This window comes from Symphalangus syndactylus, chromosome 22, assembly GCF_028878055.3.
Source record: "Symphalangus syndactylus isolate Jambi chromosome 22, NHGRI_mSymSyn1-v2.1_pri, whole genome shotgun sequence".
Taxonomy (NCBI): Eukaryota; Metazoa; Chordata; class Mammalia; order Primates; family Hylobatidae; genus Symphalangus; species Symphalangus syndactylus.
Window position 1 is genome coordinate 10,984,205 of NC_072444.2, and position 20,072 is coordinate 11,004,276.

Sequence of the window (20,072 nt, forward strand, 5' to 3'; positions counted from 1 at the left end):
CTTTAGCAGCTACTTGCACGGAGTCTCTAACTGATTTTCTATATAGTGCTGTGTCATTTTAGGCACCTTCAGAGTGACATAAACCATTAACCAGGGCATGCCAACTGTTTCTACTAAATGGAGGTTTGAAAAGACAAAGAACAATGACAAAAACCAAAATGAATGACTTAATGAGTGAAGACCGAATGTTGAGTCTTCAGCAACTGCCGACCAAATGAGGCAAAATGTAACAGGGCAACCATCAAAACACAGACAAGTACTGAGAAATGGAGACACTAACATGGCCAAGCCCACTCTAACTTCACAATTTGCTGCTGGATCTCAGCACAAAGAAGTAGTAAGTGTTTGAGATTATATATCTGTTAATTACCCTGATCTGATCACTATACGTTATATCTACTGAAACATCATTATGTACCCCATAAATAAGTACAATTATTATGTCAACTTTTAAAGAACATAAACACAATTTGCTGCAGGGATTGTCCTAAGCTTCACAGTCAAACAGCTCTCCAAAAGCTACTGCACAGGGCACTCAAATGTCTGCCCAACTCCCTGCCCCTCCCCAACACCCAGGCTCTCACCTCGATCTTGGGCAATGCTTGATTGGTTCATGGAAGGATGCATGATGCTGTCCGACTGGCCACTGGGTGGCCGAGGTGGCATCTGGTTGCCTGCTCCAGACAAAGAACAACATAAGCATATCATGGCTAAGCCTGGGAATTCTAACTAGGAAGTCAATTCAGAGCTAGAAATGGCTCATGAAGAGGCCAAGCACCTCCCAGTACCACCCACAAAGAGATCAAGCCAACAGGTTCCAATCTCCCTTCTCCAAATGCTAAGGGGAAACTATGCAGGCATGAGCCAGAGATGCTTTCTCTGCCAGTGGAAGACTAGGGCTCCTTAATATTCCTGGGAGCAGTCACCTTTCCCTCTCCCTAAAGCCCAGCACTTGAGGGTACCTGGCACTGCAGCAGGCGAGAGTGGTCCTGAGCGAGACTGAGCAACACTGGCGGGAGAGCCAACAGGGGACGGGGAAGGGCCTCGGATGCCAGGCAGGTGAGGGGAGGTATGAGGAGAGAAAGGAGACTGAGCTGGATTACTCTGCTCTCCTTGGCTGCTGGAAATCCCTGATGTGCTCACTCCAGGACTCAGAGCTCCTTCTGTCCCCATAGGGAGGTCATCTATTGAACCAGATAGATCCTAGAACATATATATAAGAACATGGATTAGTAATATTAAGCAGAAAAATTCTACTTTCAATAATCCTACTACTTGCTTAGCATTTTCCTTAAATAACCAAGAGCAAATACATCACACACGTTCTTTAGTCATGATACTATTTTTATTAAATTTTTTTTTTTTTGAGACAGAGTTTCACTCTTGTTGCCCAGGCTGGAGTGCAATGGCGCGTCTCGGCTCATTGCAACCTCCGCCTCCCGGGTTCAAGCAATTCTCCTGCCTCAGCCTCCCGAGTGGCTGGGATTACAGGCAAGCGCCACCACACCTGGCTAAATTTTTGTATTTTTAGTAGAGACGGGTTTTCTCCATGTTGGTCAGGCTGGTCTTGAACTCCCGACCTCAGGTGATCCACCCTCCTTGGCCTCCCAAAGTGCTGGGATTATAGGCGTGAGCCACCGTGCCCGGCCCCAGTCATCATACTGTAACTTACATATGGCAAACTCCGTTAAGGACCAGGTGGAATATATATTAGATCTTTGTGGGCCATAAAGCCTCCTTCAAAACTACTCAACTCTGACACTATAGTGCAATAGTAGTCAGACAATATACGAACAATGGTGTGACTGAGTTTTGCTGACTCCTATTCTATCCCTTCAGAAGCAGATCTAGCACTTTCGTCTTCTTTCCCAGTCATAACTTCTACAGTCATAAGAAAGCAACTATTTCAGTGAGTCTTCAGTTCTTTTCTAATAGCAAAACTTTACAAAATGCTGCCAGGATGGCACCAGGAGCTACAAGAGAATGTTAACAAGTTTGGGAAACATTTATAGATCCCCTCTCCTTCTATTATATATTACAATAATAATTATTATTATAGATTATCATAGCCTCCATTTGCCAAGGACTCACTCCAAGTCACCATACTTTGCAACATAAGGGGTAGGAGGTAAGAAAGAGAGACATTGGATGAGAAAGACAATTTCTTAACTGCCAAGAAGGTCTGGGACTACACTCCTAACACCTGGTCTATAACAGTAATCAACAAATGTTTGCCAATTGAACAAATTCTGTTTTTTTTCCCAGCTTTTATGTTTTTCAGTGAGAACTTGGTATTTATTTGTAGGCTTTGCTTGTCTTGAGTTAATCAATAAAGAGTTCACTCTAGGTCAACAAACTCCAGTATTAGCAAACAAGAGCTCAATATGAAAAATATTCACCCCAGAAAATGTACCCTAACTCCATCCCCTGCCCCATGTTCATTCTCTAGCAACATTACTTCAGGCTGACAACTAACTGTAATTGAAGAAAGGATGAAAACCCTGATACTTAAATGGTAAAGAAAAGTGTTCTCTTAAAGAAACACACCGGGCCACGTGCAGTGGCTCATGCCTGTAGTCCCAGCCTTTTGGGAGGCTGAGGCGGGCAGATCACTTGAGCCCAGGAATTCGAGACCAGCCTGGGCAACATGGCGAAACCCTGTCTCTACTAAAAATACCCTCAAAAATAAGCCAGGTGTGGTGGTGTGCAGCTGTAGTCCCAGCTACTTGGGAGGCTGAGGTGGGAGAATCACTTAAGCCCGGGTGGAGGAGGCCGTAGTGAGCCGAGATTGTACCACTGCACTCCAGCATAGGTAACAGAGCAAAACACCATCTCAAAAACAACAAACAAAAACAAAACCGAAAACACCACACATCTCGAGGAGGAGGAGATCCAGGTTGGTTTTATTTGAGTCTATTCCTGCTCACACAAACAAGCTCACCCTGGAAAGATCGGCTGAAAGTGACTTTGACCCTAAGATCTGACAGTAACACTGGAGGTCAGAGGGCACCTTTTAGGCTCTCCTTCAAGTATCCAAGCTGGGTGGACCTTCCACAAACCACTTGGGTACCTCACTAGGCTGACAGCATTTCTGCTGAGCTCTTGGAGACAAAGTTTGCTCTGAAGGCAGGTAGGTAGGTGTGCATTCGTGCCTGTGTCCAGCTTTCCATGTTAGCTGAGAAGTCAGAAAATGCTAGCTTTCTTGTTGGTAAGAAGTAGGCCAGGTATGCCATAGCATACTTTAAAAATGCAGTGAGAATTCGTTCCAGCATAGAATGATTTCAAGAGGCCAACCACGAGGTAACAGCAAAGGACATCTTCCTTTCTCGAAGGACTGAAGTACTTGGAGCTATGAAGAGCCCCACGTTAATCCCAAGATAGAGGGTTTACATCCTTGGTTCTTTTTTTTTTGAGACAGGGTCTCACTCTGTTACCCCAGGCTGGAGTACACTGGCATGATGCCAGCTCCCTGCAGCCTCAACCTGCCCAGCTCAAGTGATCCTCTTACTTCAGCCTCCCGAGTAGCTGGGACTACAGGCACGCACCACATCTGGCTCTGTATGTGTGTGTACAGGCAGGCGCCACCATGTCTGGCTGTGGTGTATGTGTGGAGAAGGGATTCTGCCATGTTGCCCAGGGTGGTCTCAAACTCTTGGGCTCAATCCTCCCACAATGGCCTCCCAAACTCCTGATATGATAGTTACAAGTCACTGTGCCCAGCCCCATCCCTGTTTTGATGGCTAAGTTATACCACGGACATCTAGCCTCTGAGCCAAGAACAAACTAAAAGAGGCAGCAAGATGACAAGGAGAGCCACTGTAAGTAGAAAGGGTCTCAAGAGAGCACTCGTTAGGCCCTACAGTCTATAGCAAATTCCACAGCTCAATGCTCTGTTTTAGGGACCAGAAGGTTCCCTCACCTCACCCACTCCTTCCTACAGTCTCCACTCCTTATCAAACTGCCAGCTTCTGGTAATAAGAACTTTCCTGCTTACAGGAAAAAGAAGTGTATTTCAGAACAGAATAGCAATCAAGGATCCACCCATCAGACGAGAACTTGGTTCAGTTCAAATCGCTTTGAAAAACTGTATGTTGGCCAGGTGCGGTAGCTCATGTCCGTAATCCCAGCACTTTAGGAGGCCGAGGTAGGCGGATCACGAGGTCAGGAGTTCGAGACCAGCCTGGCCAACATGGCAAAACCCAGGCGTGGTGGTGGGCACCTGTAATCCCAGGTACTCAGGAGGCTGAGGCAGGGAGAATTCCTTGAACCCGGGAGGTGGAGGTTACAGTGAGCCAAGATAGCACCACTGCATTCCAGCCTGGGTGACAGAGTGAGACTCCGTTTCAAAAAAAAAAGTTTTGATTATTTTTGTCTTTAGTTGTACAAGTAAAACATGAACATTCTCATGATAAAAACAATTCAGATATTACAGGTGAAGCCAAAGTCCCCCACACCAAAGTTCCCCACAGCTGTCTTTCTGTTGCCCTCAACAGAGAAACCACTGTTCAATTATTTGGTGCGTATCTTTATGCGTTTTTATTCCCCCCCCCCCTTTTTTTTTGAGACGGAATCTTGCTCTGTCGCCCAAGCTGGAATGCAGTGGCGCTATCGTGGCTCACTGCGACTTCTGCCTCAGCTTCCCGAGTAGCTGGGACTACAGGCGCCCGCCACCACGCCCGGCTAATTTTTTTTGTATTTTTAATAGAGACGGGGTTTCACCATGTTAGCCAGGATGGTCTCGATCTCCTGACCTCGTGATCCGCTCGCCTCGGCTTTTTTTTTTTTTTTTTTTTTTTTTAAGAGACAGGGTCTCGGTCTGTCGCCTAGGCTGGAGTGCAGTGGCATGATCTCAGCTCACTGCAACCTCCACCTCTCAGGTTCAAGCGATTCTCCTGCCTCAGCCTCCTGAGTAGCTGGGATTAGAAAAATTAAATGTTTTGTTTTGATCATTTTTGTCTCCTGTTATACAAGTAAAACATAAACATTCTCATGATAAAAACATTTCAGATATTGGGCCAGGTGCAGTGGCTCACACCCGTAATCCCAGCACTTTGGGAGGCCGAGGTGGGCGGATCACAAGGTCAGGAGATCGAGACCATACTGGCTAACACGGTGAAACCCCATCTTTACTAAAAATACAAAAAATTAGCCAGACGTGGTGGTGGGTGTCCGTGGTGCCAGCTATTCGGGAGGCTGAGGCAGGAGAATGGCGTGAACCTGGAAGGCACGGCTTGCAGTGAGCCGAGATTGCGCCACTGCACTCCAGCCTGGGCGAGAGAGTGAGACTCCGTCTCAAAAAAGAAAAAAAAAATTTCAGCTATTATAGGTGAAGCCAGAGTCCCCCATGGCTGTCTTTCTGTTGCCCTCAATAGAGAAACCGCTGTTCAATTTGGTGTGTATCTTTGTGGGTTTTTTTTTTTTTTTTAAAGAGACAGGGTCTCGGTCTGGGTCTGTCACCCAGGCTGGAGGGAAGTGGTATGATCTTGTGATCTTGGCTCACTGCAACCTCCACCTCCTGGGTTCAAGTAATTCTCCTGCCTCAGCCTCCTGAGTAGCTGGGATTACAGGCGTGCGCCACCACACCCAGTTAATTTTTGTATTTTTAGTAGAGACGGGGTTTCACCATGTTGGCCAGGCTGGTCTCGAACTCCTGACCTCAGGTGATCCGCCCACCTTGGCCTCCCAAAATGCCGGCATTACAGGCATGAGCCACCATGCCCGGCCCCCCGGCTAATTTTTAAATTTTTTTGTAGAGATGGGGCCTTGCCATGTTGCCCAGGCTTGTCTTGAACTCCTGGGCTCAAGCGATCTGCCCTCCTCAGCCTCCTAACGTTCTGGGATTACAGGCATGAGCCACTGCCCCTGGCCTTGGTGTGTATCTTCGGACATGTACTGAAGCGCTAAGAAAAAAAACAAAAACAAGAAACAAAACAAAAAACCAAAACCTGGCCAGGCACGGTGGCTCACGCCTGTAATCCCAGCACTTTGGGAGGCTGAGGTGGGCAGATCACGAGGTCAGGAGATCGAGACCATCGTGGCTAACATAGTGAAACCCCGTCTCTACTAAAAATACAAAAAAATAGCCAGGTGTGGTGGCAGGTACCTGTAGTCCCAGTTACTCGGGAGGCTGAGGCAGGAGAATGGCGTGAACCTGGGAGGCGGAGGTTGCAGTGAGCCGAGATCGCGCCACTGCACTCCAGCCTGGGCAACAGAGCGAGACTCCATCCCAAAAAAAAAACAAAAACAAAAACAAAAACAAAACCCACCAACCACTCCTATCAGCTCAGGGCAAGAACTGAGGAGGTCCTTTCAGCCACACTTTCAGTTAAAAAAACCAGGCTCACCATAGATCCAAAAGAAGAATGCCCCTGGTCCACCTGAGGGATCCTAGAAGCCTAAAGAAAACCTTTGCAGCTCTTGGGGCTGGGGTCTCAGAACTCTGGAGGCATCCGTGGCTGGCAAAGAGTTGGCTTCCCCTTCTTCAGGAGAGCTGTCACTTTTGGTAAAGTGCCCTGAGCTTCTTGGAGAAAAAGTGCTAAATAAACCACTGTCAACAGTAGTCCCACCTGGCTGAGATGCCTGGGTATAGAAAAATACTGGGGAAGGAAGAACATTAATCTTCTTATCTCTCTGATTTGGCTGGCTTGAGGCCAACCTCTCAAACTGTCATTTTCATTAGATGGCAACTGGTCAGCATCGGATAGTTGGTTTCAAATAATTTTAAGAGCCAAAATGTTAGCATAGAAAGGGGCAAATCATTTACGATTAACAACAGCTACCATTTAAGCATCTACTATATGCCAGACACTTAGCAAAGTTACCCAATTTTCTGCAATTCTTGGTTATAGATACTACTACCATTACCATTTTGATTTTGGTTTGTTTTTTTTTTTTTAGTCAGGGTCTGGCTGTTACCCAGGCTGGGTGCAATGGCACAATCTTGGCTCACTGCAACCTCTGTCTCCTGGGTTCAAGCCATCCTCCCACCTCAGCCTCCAGAGTAGCTGCAACTACAGACACCTGGTTAATTTTTTTGTATTTTTGTAGTGATGGGGTTTCACCATGTTGCCCAGCCTGGTCTCAAATTCCTGAGCTCAAGCAATCCTCCTACCTTGGCCTCCCAAAGTGCTGGGATCACAGGTGTGAGCCACTGTACCCAGCCACATTACCAATTTGAAGATGAGGAAGCTGATGCCTAAAGAGACTGGGTTACATGCTTAGGTCATCTGGCAAGTGGTGGAAGCCAGATTTTAAACCCGGGCCTGCTGAACCCCATAGGCCATGCTGGCTTTCTCCATTATGTTGTGACACTTTATGAACTGAGGAGAAAGGTCATGCCTCTGTGTCAGGAAACCAAGGCCCAGCTTTTGGTACTTATCAGTTGTGACCTTAGGCAAACTGGCAACAAGCCAGGCTTCAGTTTTCTCACATATACAATCAGAGAGGACTGGATAAATCTAAGTCTGTGACACCCCTGGGGCATAGGCATGAAACCCCCCTAGCACCATATAGTCAGGGTCAAACAACCAGCAGCAATATTCTGGAATGAGAGATATAACAACATACCAGCAACAGAAGTTCTAAGACATACCCACCAGTCCCAGTGGCTAGTCATAGTAAATATTTTTATTGGGAAATGGGAAGGAGTGGTAAGGGCAGAAGTCTCCGAAAGATGTCTTGCCCCTCTATCTACATGAACAGATATTGCTCTCAGCTCCACGTCCTTTTATTACACAGGACACACCTCTGCTTTCTACTCTACAAAAAGCCAGTTTTTCAGGTCTTTTGTTCCACAAAAAGCCGTCTGATTGTTGAGTCAGACCTCAATGTTCCTAACAGTTCAGTTTTCTACAACACATTTATCATTAATAAAAAGTTCAATCGGGCCAGGTGTGGTGGCTCAAGCCTGTAATCCCAGCACTTTGGGAGGCCGAGGCGGGCGGATCACGAGGTCAGGAGATTGAGACCATCCTGACTAACACGGTGAAACCCCATCTCCACTAAAAAATACAAAAAATTAGCCAGGCGTGGTGGTGTGCACCTGTAGTCCCAGCAACTCGGGAGGCTGAGGCAGGAGAATGGCGTGAACCCAGGAGGCGGAGCTTGCAATGAGCCGAGATTGCGCCACTGCACTCCAGCCTGGACGACAGAGCGAGACTGTCTCTCAAAAAAAAAAAAAAAAAAAAGTTCAATCAATCCAAGCCCCTATTCTCCCTGGTGAGGGATGCCCTTGGCATCTCAGGACTCTCAGGTTCTCAATTTTCCCAAAAGAGCCCACCTAACAGGCATCTTCTGGAAGGACTGCGGAAATAACTGTAGCAATGCCCCTGTAATGGGAAGATTTCTTTTCCTGGGTTTGTTCTCCAAGTATAACCCTGCTGAGAGATGGGAGGTGAGGATCAGCCCACTCAATGCCCTACCAGTTCCAAGGAAGCAGCAGGGCCAGGAGAATTTCCTCACGTGTTTCCAATGTGTTTTGTGCATTTTATTGCTCATCTACCATGCAGATCAAAAGCGCTGGAGCAGATCCAACTATTTCACACAGAATCTCACACTCCAGGCTGGCTACAGCCCTGAAAGCCTTCATTTCTTCACTTGAAATACTGCCCAGTGTTATTTTGGGATGTGACCTGATAGAGGAAGCCCACAGGGACTCCATGACGATACCCGTTCCAGCTGTGATTGGTTGCCCAGCCCTAGTGAGTGCCAGCAAGAGTTTGTCAGGCTCTGCTGACAAACAGAACTCAGCAGCTAACACCTTCTCTTCACACCACAACAAAACCATGCCTGAAATCACACAGTCCATACCTTATTTTGTGGGGCAGGGGCGGTGGGGGTGCTGGTACTCTCACAGGAAAAACTGCAAGTTCTAAGATGAATTGGCTGCCCACTGAAGAATATTTTTAAGCAGCAAGATACCAGATCAGGGTTAGAGGAGGGAAGTTTAAATTATCTCCCAATAGAGCCACATGAGGATGACATCAGTTCATTTTGCTGAGCAGGTTAAATGGCAACACGTTAAGTATAAAGAATAGGCTCATGGCAATGCTCCGATTTAGGGTTTTCCCATAAATCTGGCTAAATCCTTGGGGAATCCCAGATGGAGTTCTTATATCCATTTAGTTGGGAAAAACTTTTGCTGAGTTGTGCTGATATTGGCAGGTAAACCACCCATCATGAGAACCAGGTAAATCCTACACACATGCTTGTAGTGTGTGCACTGGGAACCTTGCAGCTCAGCCATCTCCATTTAAATGACAATACTTGAATAAAAAATTCCGTAATGACCAAATCTACACTAGTAATTTGTCAGTCCCCTATCCCCGCCCCGCCCCTAGGCTGCTCTCATGCTGAAGAATGGGAGGAAATCCTGAAGAACACAGAAGAGACTGGGAAACATAACCCATGAAGAAAAGGAAAAGGTAGGAGAGGAGGCAATAGCCTTACACTCTAAGGAAGAAAAACTGAGACAAAATTAATTACTTAAGGCAAGTAAGTTTTTGGGAGACTTGGCTTTTCATAAAACCTTCCTTAAGCAACAACTTGTTGAGGGTAGCAGAAGAGAAAAGGCTACCTCTACCGAACACTTGTACAATAAAGTTTCAGTCATAAGTTCTCTTTTTTTCTCCTTAGTCTTTTTTTTTTTTTTTTTTTTTTTTGAGACGGAGTCTCGCTCTGTCGCCCAGGCTGGAGTGCAGTGGCGCAATCTCGGCTCACTGCAAGCTCCGCCTCCCGGGTTCATGCCATTTTCCTGCCTCAGCCTCTCCGAGTAGCTGGGACTACAGGTGCCCGCCACCACGCCCGGCTAATTTTTTTGTATTTTTAGTGGAGATGGGGTTTCACCGTGGTCTCGATCTCCTGACCTCGTGATCCGCCCGCCTCGGCCTCCCAAAGTGCTGGGATTACAAGCGTGAGCCACCGCGCCCGGCCTTCTCCTTAGTCTTTGCTATAAATGTAAGAAAGAGAAATTTGACCTACCCCAGACTGGTAGGGACTCCAAGAGTTACAGAACTGCTGTGACATTATTCCACAGAGTGGTCTCAATCCAACAGATTAACTGCCACCTATGCCTAGAGAGCAGGCTTGCTGATGTTAACTGAAATGCCAAGAAAGAATCAACACACAGAATAGGCTGCCTTTCACACCCGGTGGTAATTCCAGGTCAGGAGTTAGGCAGGTAGTAAGGAAGGGGAAGAAAAGATGCAGAGGTTGACACTACCCTTTTAGTGTAGGACCAAGCCCTATCACCTACGTGACTACCCTCCATGGTTTGGAACAGCAGAAACTACTCCAGGAAAGGCTCAGAAAAATCTGTTTCCTACTTGCCCCCGTCCAGTTTCCAAAAACTTGGTTTGTATCTTAGAAACCATCGCATAGGATGAGATCCCCCACCAAACTCCCTCTTCTCTTTTTCTACAATAGGCTGTTGTTCTGAAGATAATGATTCATTCTTCCTGATACCTTTTGGCCACCTGATGGGGAAGACACAGGAGAGAAGGGTTAAGACTCTTCTTGTCTCCAGAATGCTTTTCAGGGGCCCATCTCCAAGAGGAAACCCCCTATATACACATCAGAATTCATAAAGAAAGCTCTGGAGACCAAATCTCCAAATACAAAGGATGTTGGAAAAAGTTAATAAAGTTCCTTTATATCTTCCTTTTGAAAGGAAGCAGAATTGACATGAATATGTGACTATCACATATTCAACCCTAAGGTGAGTGGTTGACTCTCATTTAATTTTCACAATCATCTTCTGATATAGGTATTACCCCCATTTTAACAAGGAAGCAGGTTCAGAAGTGACTTGCCCAAGGAAAGACAGCTATTAAATAGACCTGAGGTTCAAATCCACTATTACTTTACACTCTTTCCATAAGGTATTAATAGAAGCTTGACATGATCAAAGGCTGGGTTCCATGCTCCAGTAGAGGTAAGGCCAACAACCTATATCACCAGATACGCTGTGTGATTAGCTACTTGACTCAACTGGCTAACCTCACGAGGCTCACTTAACTCCTTTATTGAAGGAAAGACTTATACTAGATAATCAAACTCTACAAATCTATGATGCTATGTGTTCCCCTCTTTCCTTTTTTTTTTTTTTAGATGGAGTTTTGCCCTGTCCTCCAGGCTGGAGTGCAGTGGTGCAATCTCAGCTCACTGCAATCTCCGCCTCCCAGGTTCTAGTGATTCTCCTGCCTCAGCCTCTCGAGTAGCTGGGATTACAGACCCTCACCACCACGCCCGGCTAATTTTTGTATTTTTAGTAGACACGGGGTTTCACCATGTTGGTCTCGAACTCCTGACCTCAGATGATCCACCTGCCTCGGCCTCCCAAAGTGCTTGGATTACAGGTGTGAGCCACCATGCCCAGCCCCCCTCTTTCCTAATTACTCTTGCTATAACTTTCAGCGTTTATTTCAAATCAGCCCTTTCACTGATAACCTTCAACTTCAACCTAATTTTTCTATGCTAAATTAAAGGATACAGTACTTTTTCTCACCCCTGGGTTTTCTGTAGGGTACTTAATGTGTAAGAGGACAGAGGGCTGTGGGGAGGGTGACTTTGAATGTAGGGAAACAAGCAGAAGTCCCATGAAGGAAGAAGTCCCATGAAGGTAGGAGCCTGGTCTCTGCTGGGTATTCAAACTGAATATGTTCTAATCCTTTTATCAATCACAAGGGTGTGGCTCAGAGAGAAAAAAAAAAATCAAGATATTCCTAGCCTCTAGATGGCCTCCTCTTAGGCCACTTCAAACCCACACACTTTCCTCCACACCCAGCACTGCAGCCACCCTTCCAAACTGCAGGATGTTTGGGTTTTGTTTAGGGGCCCCACTCCCCAAGCTACAAGATGGGAAGGCTCCTTTCTAGAGGCTTTAAAAGCCAAGCAAGCTTCAACCCTCTGACCACAGAGGTGCTCCAACAATAGGGCAACTGAGCTCTCCTTTCACACACATCAGGCTGGCTGATTTGCCAACCACCAGAGTAGAATTGGCATTATAGGCACAACAACTACAGGCTAAAATTGTTTTTTTAGCCTTGGGAACTTCCAAGATGAAAACAGTTTTGTGACGGCAGTGAGGAATCAGAAGCCTCCATGCTCCAAGCAGAGACCTGCTAGCCATTCTATTAAACCATCTACTTTGACCCAAGTCACAGGACTAGTTCTCTACACCCTATAGGCAGGGCCCAGAGTTCCTCTGAGGCTCCTTCCTCTAGATGCAGTGTTACAGGACTGATGGCACTGTGTTCTATCTGCCCTTTTTCTCCACTAGCCTGTGGGACCAGGGCAAGATCAGGCTATTAGTGACCAGAAAGATGCCAGACACACAAACGACAAGATGCTTGATAAATGTTGCTCAATGAATTATCTACTCAAAAGCATCCTCTTTAGACGCAATCTCTATTAGTCTTCTTTCTTTCCCTTAATCTCTATTCCCCCATCCTATACCCCAGTACCTGAATTCTAGACCTCCACAAGGGAGGGGCTCTTGGGTGCTGGTATCAAGAGAATCGATTCTCCTGTTTAAAATTCAGAAGTACAAGCCCGAATGGGTCTTGGCAACTTGGTAAGAGCTGTTGCTAGAACTGCAGCAGTGCAGAAAAGGAATGTCTGGAAAGGAGGCTGCCGGAGGCAGGGCTCTGTGTCACTGGAGAAATTTCAATCTAATTGTGAAAATACGAGAACGTGCTGTTCTAACCCACCTCTGCAAAATCTCTTGAGGCAGGTCTGACCCTTTGGGTGGAGACTGAGGGCACTGCTCAGGTAAAAAGGTGGGGAGAAGAAAGACTGCTGGGCTGCTTGCATTCCTGTGGTGGGAGCCCCTGCAAACAGCGGCTGGGTCACTGCAGAAGCCATTGATTTTTCAGGGGTCGATATTTTACTCCCACAGATCTGCTCAGCCGGAGGTTTAATCACATCAAGTGCTTCTGCTCAACATTTCCTCTGTCGCTCCCCGCCACCCCCCAACAAACCAATAAAACAAACACCAAACACAATGAGAACTGGCAAAGGATAGATGAGAAGGTGCTCCTCATAGCTGTCCCCCACCCCCGGAGAAACTCTAGGCACCAGCTCAAAGGGAGTAAATCCAAGAGAGAGCCAAAGCTACACGGCGCAGTCCACAAGACACTGCAGGGACAGACCCACAGGCCCCAGAGAATTATTATTATTTTTTTTTTGAGACGGAGTCTCATTCTGTCACCGAGGCTGGAGTGAAGTGCCGCGATCTTGGCTCACTGCAAGCTCCACCTCCTGGGTTCACACCATTCTCCTGCCTCAGCCTCCCGAGTAGCTGGGACTACAGGCACCCGCCACCACGCCCAGCTAATTTTTTGTATTTTTTAGTAGAGATGGGGTTTCACCGTGTTAGCCAGGATGGTCTCGATCTCCTGACCTTGTGATCTGCCTGCCTCGGCTTCCCAAAGTGCTGGGATTACAGGCGTGAGCCACTGCGCCTGGCTGATAATTTTTTAATTCATTGCCTAACACCCTCATACAGACCCCAGGCATCTAACTTCTTCCAAAAGAAAAATAAAAAAGAAGATGATGATGATTCTGGAACTCCCATAGGCCACTAACTGGTTGAAACCTTGCTTTTCAGTTTGTCACAGTCCCCATCAGGCCTGTATACCATGCTACCTGCCTGACCAGTCACCCTGCCCCCCAAAGGCTTCTCACTGTCTTATCCAGTCAGTAACCACTTTTTGGCCAAAAATGTATGAAGTGTTTTGAGGGTCACTAGTTAATAGACTCAAATCTGACACACACACAAAAAAAAAAAAAAAAAAAAAAAAAAAAAAAAAAAAATCTGGGTCAGAGCTGGGCCTGAGTTACAGCAGCCAAGAGCAGTGCATATTTATGGAATAGGGCTGTTCTAATCCCAGCAGGAAATAAGAGCACTGTAAAGCTAGAGAAGGCAAAGAAGTTAGGAACCCCTTACTTTCTCAAAGCCAAGCATTCCCTGTTAGGAAGGTCAACCAAACAGAGTTTGTTCTATTATGAAGATCATCAGCTATAATCTTAGAACTTGAGTAAAGAGGGCAGGAAAGGGGAGTGAGAGGAAAGGAACACAGAAAGCAAGCAGAGTTCTGGGTATGAGATGTGTAACAAGGAGGGGGTGTTGCCTTAGGTTTCCACATCATCTGGCTCTCCTCTCTACAGCAAGCCTGGCTGCCCCTCAGAATTACAGCAACCAGAAAGCAAGCAAGGACAGCCAGGGAAGGCAAAGTTGGCACTGTGCTGAACATGGCTTAGAACTAGTGGGCTGGATGGCCTCCTTGGTTTTGTAAACTCTTAAATTTATACTTGTCAGTGGTCTTCCCTACCTTAGCCTACTGGTCTATATAAAATCCAAATATTTAGGGGGAGAGGGTAGAACAAACAGATCTGAGAGTGAGAAATGGATAGAATCTTAAACCAGAATACAACCTCAAATGACTTTGAAAAGAACAACTCTGAACACAGGAGAGCTATAATCAAGTTCTAGAAAATAAGAGAGATAAAAATCCAAATATTGTTGATAATGGTTCCTCTGAACACTGACCTATATTATTTGTTTGTTTTTCAGACAGGATCTTGCTCTGTCACCCAGGCTGGAATGCAGTTGTGCAAGCATAGCTCAATGCAGCCTCAAACTCCTGGGCTCAAGCGATCCTCCTGCCTCAGCCTCCCAAGTAGCCAGGACTACAGGCATGCACCACCATGGCCAATTATTTTTTTTATTTTTATTTTTTGGTAGAGATGGGGATCTTGCCGTGTTGCCTAGGCTGGTCTCCAGCTCCTGGCCTCAAGCAATCCCGCCTCAGCCTCCCACACTGCTTACAGGTGTAAGCCACCACACCTGGCCACTGATCCCTTTTAGTCTAAATTTGGTTTCTCTCTTACCTTCCCCAAAATGTCAGGAAAAATTACTTTCACCCATTTCCATCTCATTAAACAATATTCAATATTCTTCCTACATCAAAGCTGGCCTTAAGGGACAGGTTCGCTGACTCTCAAGATTAAGCCTTCAACCCCTAGTTCCCACCTTCAAAAAGGCATGGATTCTTAGCTTCTTTGGGAAAAGTCAAATGGGAAGGAAGCTAGCAGCTTGGAGGTAAGCTTTGCCTCAAGGCAATCGGATTATGTCACAATACCAACCAATTCTATGCTGGTAACAGGCAGGGAAGATGAAACACTTTCAGGCCATGGAGTAGGGGGATCAGGAGACCAAGCACTGGTCCCCAGAGGGATGGCAACAGAATACATATCCATTTCATCACAGCTTTCTAGTATGTCGTAGACACAGAAAAAAACAATAGGGCTAATTCTACACTTGATTTATCGGGTATGGTGTTGTTTTTTGTTTTGTTTTGTTTGAGATGGAGTCTTGCTCTGTCACCAGGCTGGAGTGCAGTGGCACGATCATGGCTCACTGCAACCTCTGCCTCCTGGGTTCAAGCAATTCTCCCTGCCTCAGCCTCCCAAGTAGCTGGTATTACAGGTGCCTGCCACCACGCCCAGCTAATTTTTGTATTATTTAGTAGAGACAGGGTTTTACCATGTTGGCCAGGCTGGCCTTGAACTCCCGACCTCAGGTGATTCGCCCGCCTTGGCCTCCCGAACTGCTGGGATTACAGGTGTGAGCCACCGCGCCCAGCCCACACCCAGCTAATTTTTCATATTTTACTAGTAACAGGGTTTTACCATGTTGTCCAGGATGGTCTCAATCTCCTCACCTCGTGATCCACCTGCCTCGGCCTCCCAAAGTGCTGGATTACAGGCATGAGCCACTGTGCCTGGCCAGGTATGTTAACATAGCTCCACACCTACAGGTCCTCCCCTCTGGGCCAAGTTTGAAGAAACAGATTCTCACCTTGGCTTAAAGGACCCTAGTGGTTTCTACAAAGATAATATTTCTAGGTGGACTTGGCTCATTTCCTGTTCAAAAGACCCAAGTTCCCCCAAGGACAGGCATGAAACAGCTGGGCAACCAAACGTATGGGGGCTGGTTTTCTGATTTTGGTTGATCTTTTTGGACAGAAAAGCACCAATGGCAAAAGAAAAGGCAAGGGGGAATAGGTGAAGGTGGGCCACTGTCACTACAACTGAGTTCATCCATGATGACTAAGGAATATCAGGACATTCTAGTTTTTGAGAATTCTTCCTTTCAGAGTAAATGCTTCTTACATCCTTCTGGAGAACAGAACTAAATCCAGAAGCTATAATATCATTAACTTTGCCTAGAAATCTAGAAATCTCAACCTCATATCTGTTCATAACTCCTTCCCTTTCTCCAAAGAGAATACGGAAGGCAAAGTCCATTTTCTGAATATGGCATTTTTCCTTTTCTTTTTTATTTTTTTGAGACAGAGTTTCTCTCTTGTTGCCCAGACTGGAGTGCAGTGGCACAATCTTGGCTTACCACAACCTCCACCTCCCAGGTTCAAGCGATTCTCCTGCCTCAGCCTCTCAAGTAGCTGGGATTACAAGCACATGCCACCACACCCAGCTAATTTTGTGTGTTTAGTAGAGAAAGAGTTTCTTAATGTTGGTCAGGCTGGTCTCGAACTCCCTACCTCAGGTGATCTCACCACCTCGACCTCCCAAAGTGCAGGGATTACAGGCGTGAGCTACTGCGCCCGCGGCCTTCCTTTCCTTAAAGGATCTTTTTGCTGGTCTTGTACAGGAGTTGGTCCTAACAGTAAAAGCAACAGTAGAACCACTGGACTAGCAGTCACAGAATCCAATGTTCTCATTTACTGAATGACCTTGGACAAGTCTCTTGCCCTTTCTGGGCCTTAGGTTCCTCATATGTAAAGTCGGGGGTGGGAGGGGAGACAGGAATGGGGGTGTCAGTATTGTAAATATTCTGTTGGGCTGGTTCATGCTGCCTCCATTCTATTCTTTCTCTAATTGTAGAAGTTAAAAAGCTTAAAAACGAAATTTCCAAGAATCCCTTGGTTTTGGATACAATTCAGCTTCTGCTAATGAGAAGCTGACTCATGAGATTAGATCAAAGTAAGCAGAGACCATATTTCTGTCTCCTTTACTTGTTTCTGCAGGAGCATTTTGGTTCCATCCTCCACTTAACTGGGTGCTGGTACTGGCAGCAGCAGCTAATGCTTCTTGATTCCAGCTTACTGATCCTGGATCACAGGTTTAGGGGTATGATTCAAGAGCAATCAATCTAATAGTAGCTCCGAGATAGACGTTCCCCTGGTAGGTCAAATCTAGGTTAAATCTGGGTCTGGTTTCTTGGAGGCCAATCCTAGAGCAAGCTCCCTCACTCCTTCCAGTTGTAAGCCCAAATTCCCTATATTAAATCTCTCTCTTTTAAACATAGCTAGACCTAGGGTCCAGTACAGAAATCCTCTGACTCAGTATTATCAAATGATCCCAAAAGAGTGGCTGTAAAAGAGAGAAAAGATTAATTCACAAAGCACATTTTTTGTAGGAAATGGGCAAGAGGGGGGAGCCTTAGGCCTTTAAATACATTTGTCCAGGACAACCTCCTTCACTTCTTCCCTTTTTACAACCTCACTGTACTTTCTCTCTCTCACCCTAAGCTCTGAGGGGGTGGGTGGGGGGTTTGAATTGCTCACACAGGATGGAGGGTTGAGTCAGCACATGCTTTCTTTTCCATCCCTATGTTTTCTGCAGCCTGTTATTCTGCTGAGGATGGCATAACCTGCCCAACTCAAAATAAGTATCACCTGGGCTTCAGGGACGCTTGGGCCAGAGAGGATACCAAGTGTCTTCTTGAGCAGTAGGAAATACATTTACAAGCTCCAGGTACAAAAGAATCAGGACATACCAGTCCTGACAGCTCTGTGTACTAATAAGTGAGGACAAGTTTGGCCCAACTTAGCTTCCTACAGCAAGGCTGAGGACAAACTGAAAAACAAGGTAAAATTCAAATGGTGTGCTTAATGGGGAGGAGGTACTTCCAGCCAGTCCTCTGTAGGACTAAGTGACTCAAGAGCCATCATACTAGAGGTAAGGCTCAGTTGCTTTTCAAAGATTGAGGCTGTTCCGAAGGAAACAAAAGGTTCCAGCAAGAGGAATCTGTGTGAGACACACAGGCAGGAAGCAGAGCTGAGCCACCAGCGACTAGAATAGAAACAGGAAATGGGCCCAGGAACAAGCATACAGTACTGCTGCAAGCAGCACAGGCTCAAGCAGGCAGCAGGCAGTATCAGGGTTGGAGCAGTGTGACTAAGATGGAGAAGTGGATTGGCCAGTCCAGCCCAGAGAACCAGCGTTCTAGAGAAGGGATGGCTACATGCACAGGGTACATGCTGCTCTTAGCAGTCTGGGCAGATATGACAGAGGGGGTGGGGATTTCCTTTTCGAGACTCTGAGAGAGCACCTGGGCTATAATTCAAGGGGAGCAGGCACAGATACATGGTCAGCTATAAAGAAAACAGGTCACCAACCTCAGAAAGACCCTGCTTCTCTGGTTACCAAAATTGCTAGTGACATTTCTGTTATCTTTTTGAAAATCAACCATCAAAAACCTAGATAATGACCGTGGGCCCTCTCTCCTTCTATCATGAAATGAACAAAAGGGAACAGAAACTGTGTAAAATTAAAATCCTTCAAACGTTCTAATTTTTTTTTTTTTTTTGAGATGGAGTACTGCAACCTCTGCCTCCCGGGTTCAAGAGATTCTCTTGCCTCAGCCTCCTGAGTAGCTGGGACTACAGGCCCCCGCCACCACACCTGGCTATTTTTGTATTTTTAATAGAGACAGGTTTCGCCATGTTGTCCAGGCTGGTCTTGAACTCTTGACCTCGTGATCTACCCGCCTCAGCCTCCCAAAGTGCTGGGATTACAGGCATGAGCCACCGTGCCCAGCCAAACGTTCTAATTTTTAAAGCATGTATTGAGAGGATTTGTCACTCCTCTCAATAAACCTAAACAACAAAACGTTAGCTCCCAAAGCTTAGCTAGGTAGCAAGAATCTAGGAGGTATTCAACAAAAGTTTACAAATATCTGCCTGTTCTGGGCACATGACAGGTGTCAGATACAGTTCAAGCAGAGGTACCAGCATAAGGCTATGCCAATATGAAAATGGGGAAGAAGTCCCAGAGAGGGTATTTCAGCTAGATTTTGAAGCCAAAGTAGAAGTTTGCTGAGCATGACAGAGAGAAAGAGAAACAGGTATACATCCTAATCAAGAGGACCAGGAATTGTGAGGAGCTTAAGGTACAAGTGAGTGGCTGGAGATGAAGTTGCAGAGGTATGCTGGGAGCTGTGGATGGCTCCATTATGGGTTCTGAACTGGGTAAGGAACCGGGAGCTAGGGTCCCCAAAACATGCACGAAACAACTGGTGGTGGTCTCCCACACTCAGAGATTACTTAAATATTACTGGATACAATCTGTAAAATTTATGACGTTCCAAAGTCCCCAGTTTGATATTTTTTATATTTTTTTTTTTTTTTTTTTTTTTGAGACAGAGTCTCGCTCTGTCACATAGGCTGGAGTGCAGTGGCGCGACCTCAGCTCACTGCAACCTCCGCCTCCTGGGTTCAAGGGATTCTCCTGCCTCAGCTTCCTGAGTAGCTGGGATCACAGGTGCGTGCCCACGCCCGGCTAAATTTTTGTATTTTTAGTAGAGATGGGGTTTCACCATATTGGTCAGGCTGCTCTCGAACTCCTGACCTCATGATCCACCCACCTCAGCCTCCCACAGTGCTGGGATTACAGGTGTGAGCCACTGTGCCTGGCCTACCAGCTTGATATTTCATTTGAAAATTTTACTCTCAGCTCTCAGGGTCTCTGTGCTTCTAAACCATTAGACATATGAATCACTTAAGAGATCTTATTAACAGAGTTAGATCCAATAAATCTAGGATAGGGCCTGAAAATCTACATTTCTAGCAAGCTTCCAGGTGATGTTGGTGCTTCTAGACAATGGACCACACTGAGTAGCAAGGATCTAACTGATTAAAGTTAGCATTGACCAGGACAGTGTGTTCTAAGAAGACAGACACAGAACAGGGCTTGCTCTCATCCAACACAGGAACCAAATAACCAAACTCTAGTCAATGGTTCACTGTTTGAGGTGATTCCTTAGTTGG

At 46.2% G+C, this 20,072-nt stretch overlaps 1 protein-coding gene across 5 annotated transcripts in view; it reads right to left on the reverse strand.

Annotated features, from left to right (window-relative positions):
• Positions 1-20,072, reverse strand: part of ARID1A (AT-rich interaction domain 1A) — an 87,534-nt gene that overhangs the window by 20,183 nt on the left and 47,279 nt on the right. For all 5 annotated transcript variants that reach the window (XM_063631368.1, XM_063631367.1, XM_055261180.2 and 2 more), the window contains exons 5-6: positions 963-1,203; positions 585-674 (exon numbers count right to left, since the gene is read on the reverse strand). In XM_063631368.1, the coding sequence (XP_063487438.1) occupies positions 585-674; positions 963-1,203 (331 nt within the window). The remainder of the gene's footprint in view (positions 1-584; positions 675-962; positions 1,204-20,072) is intronic.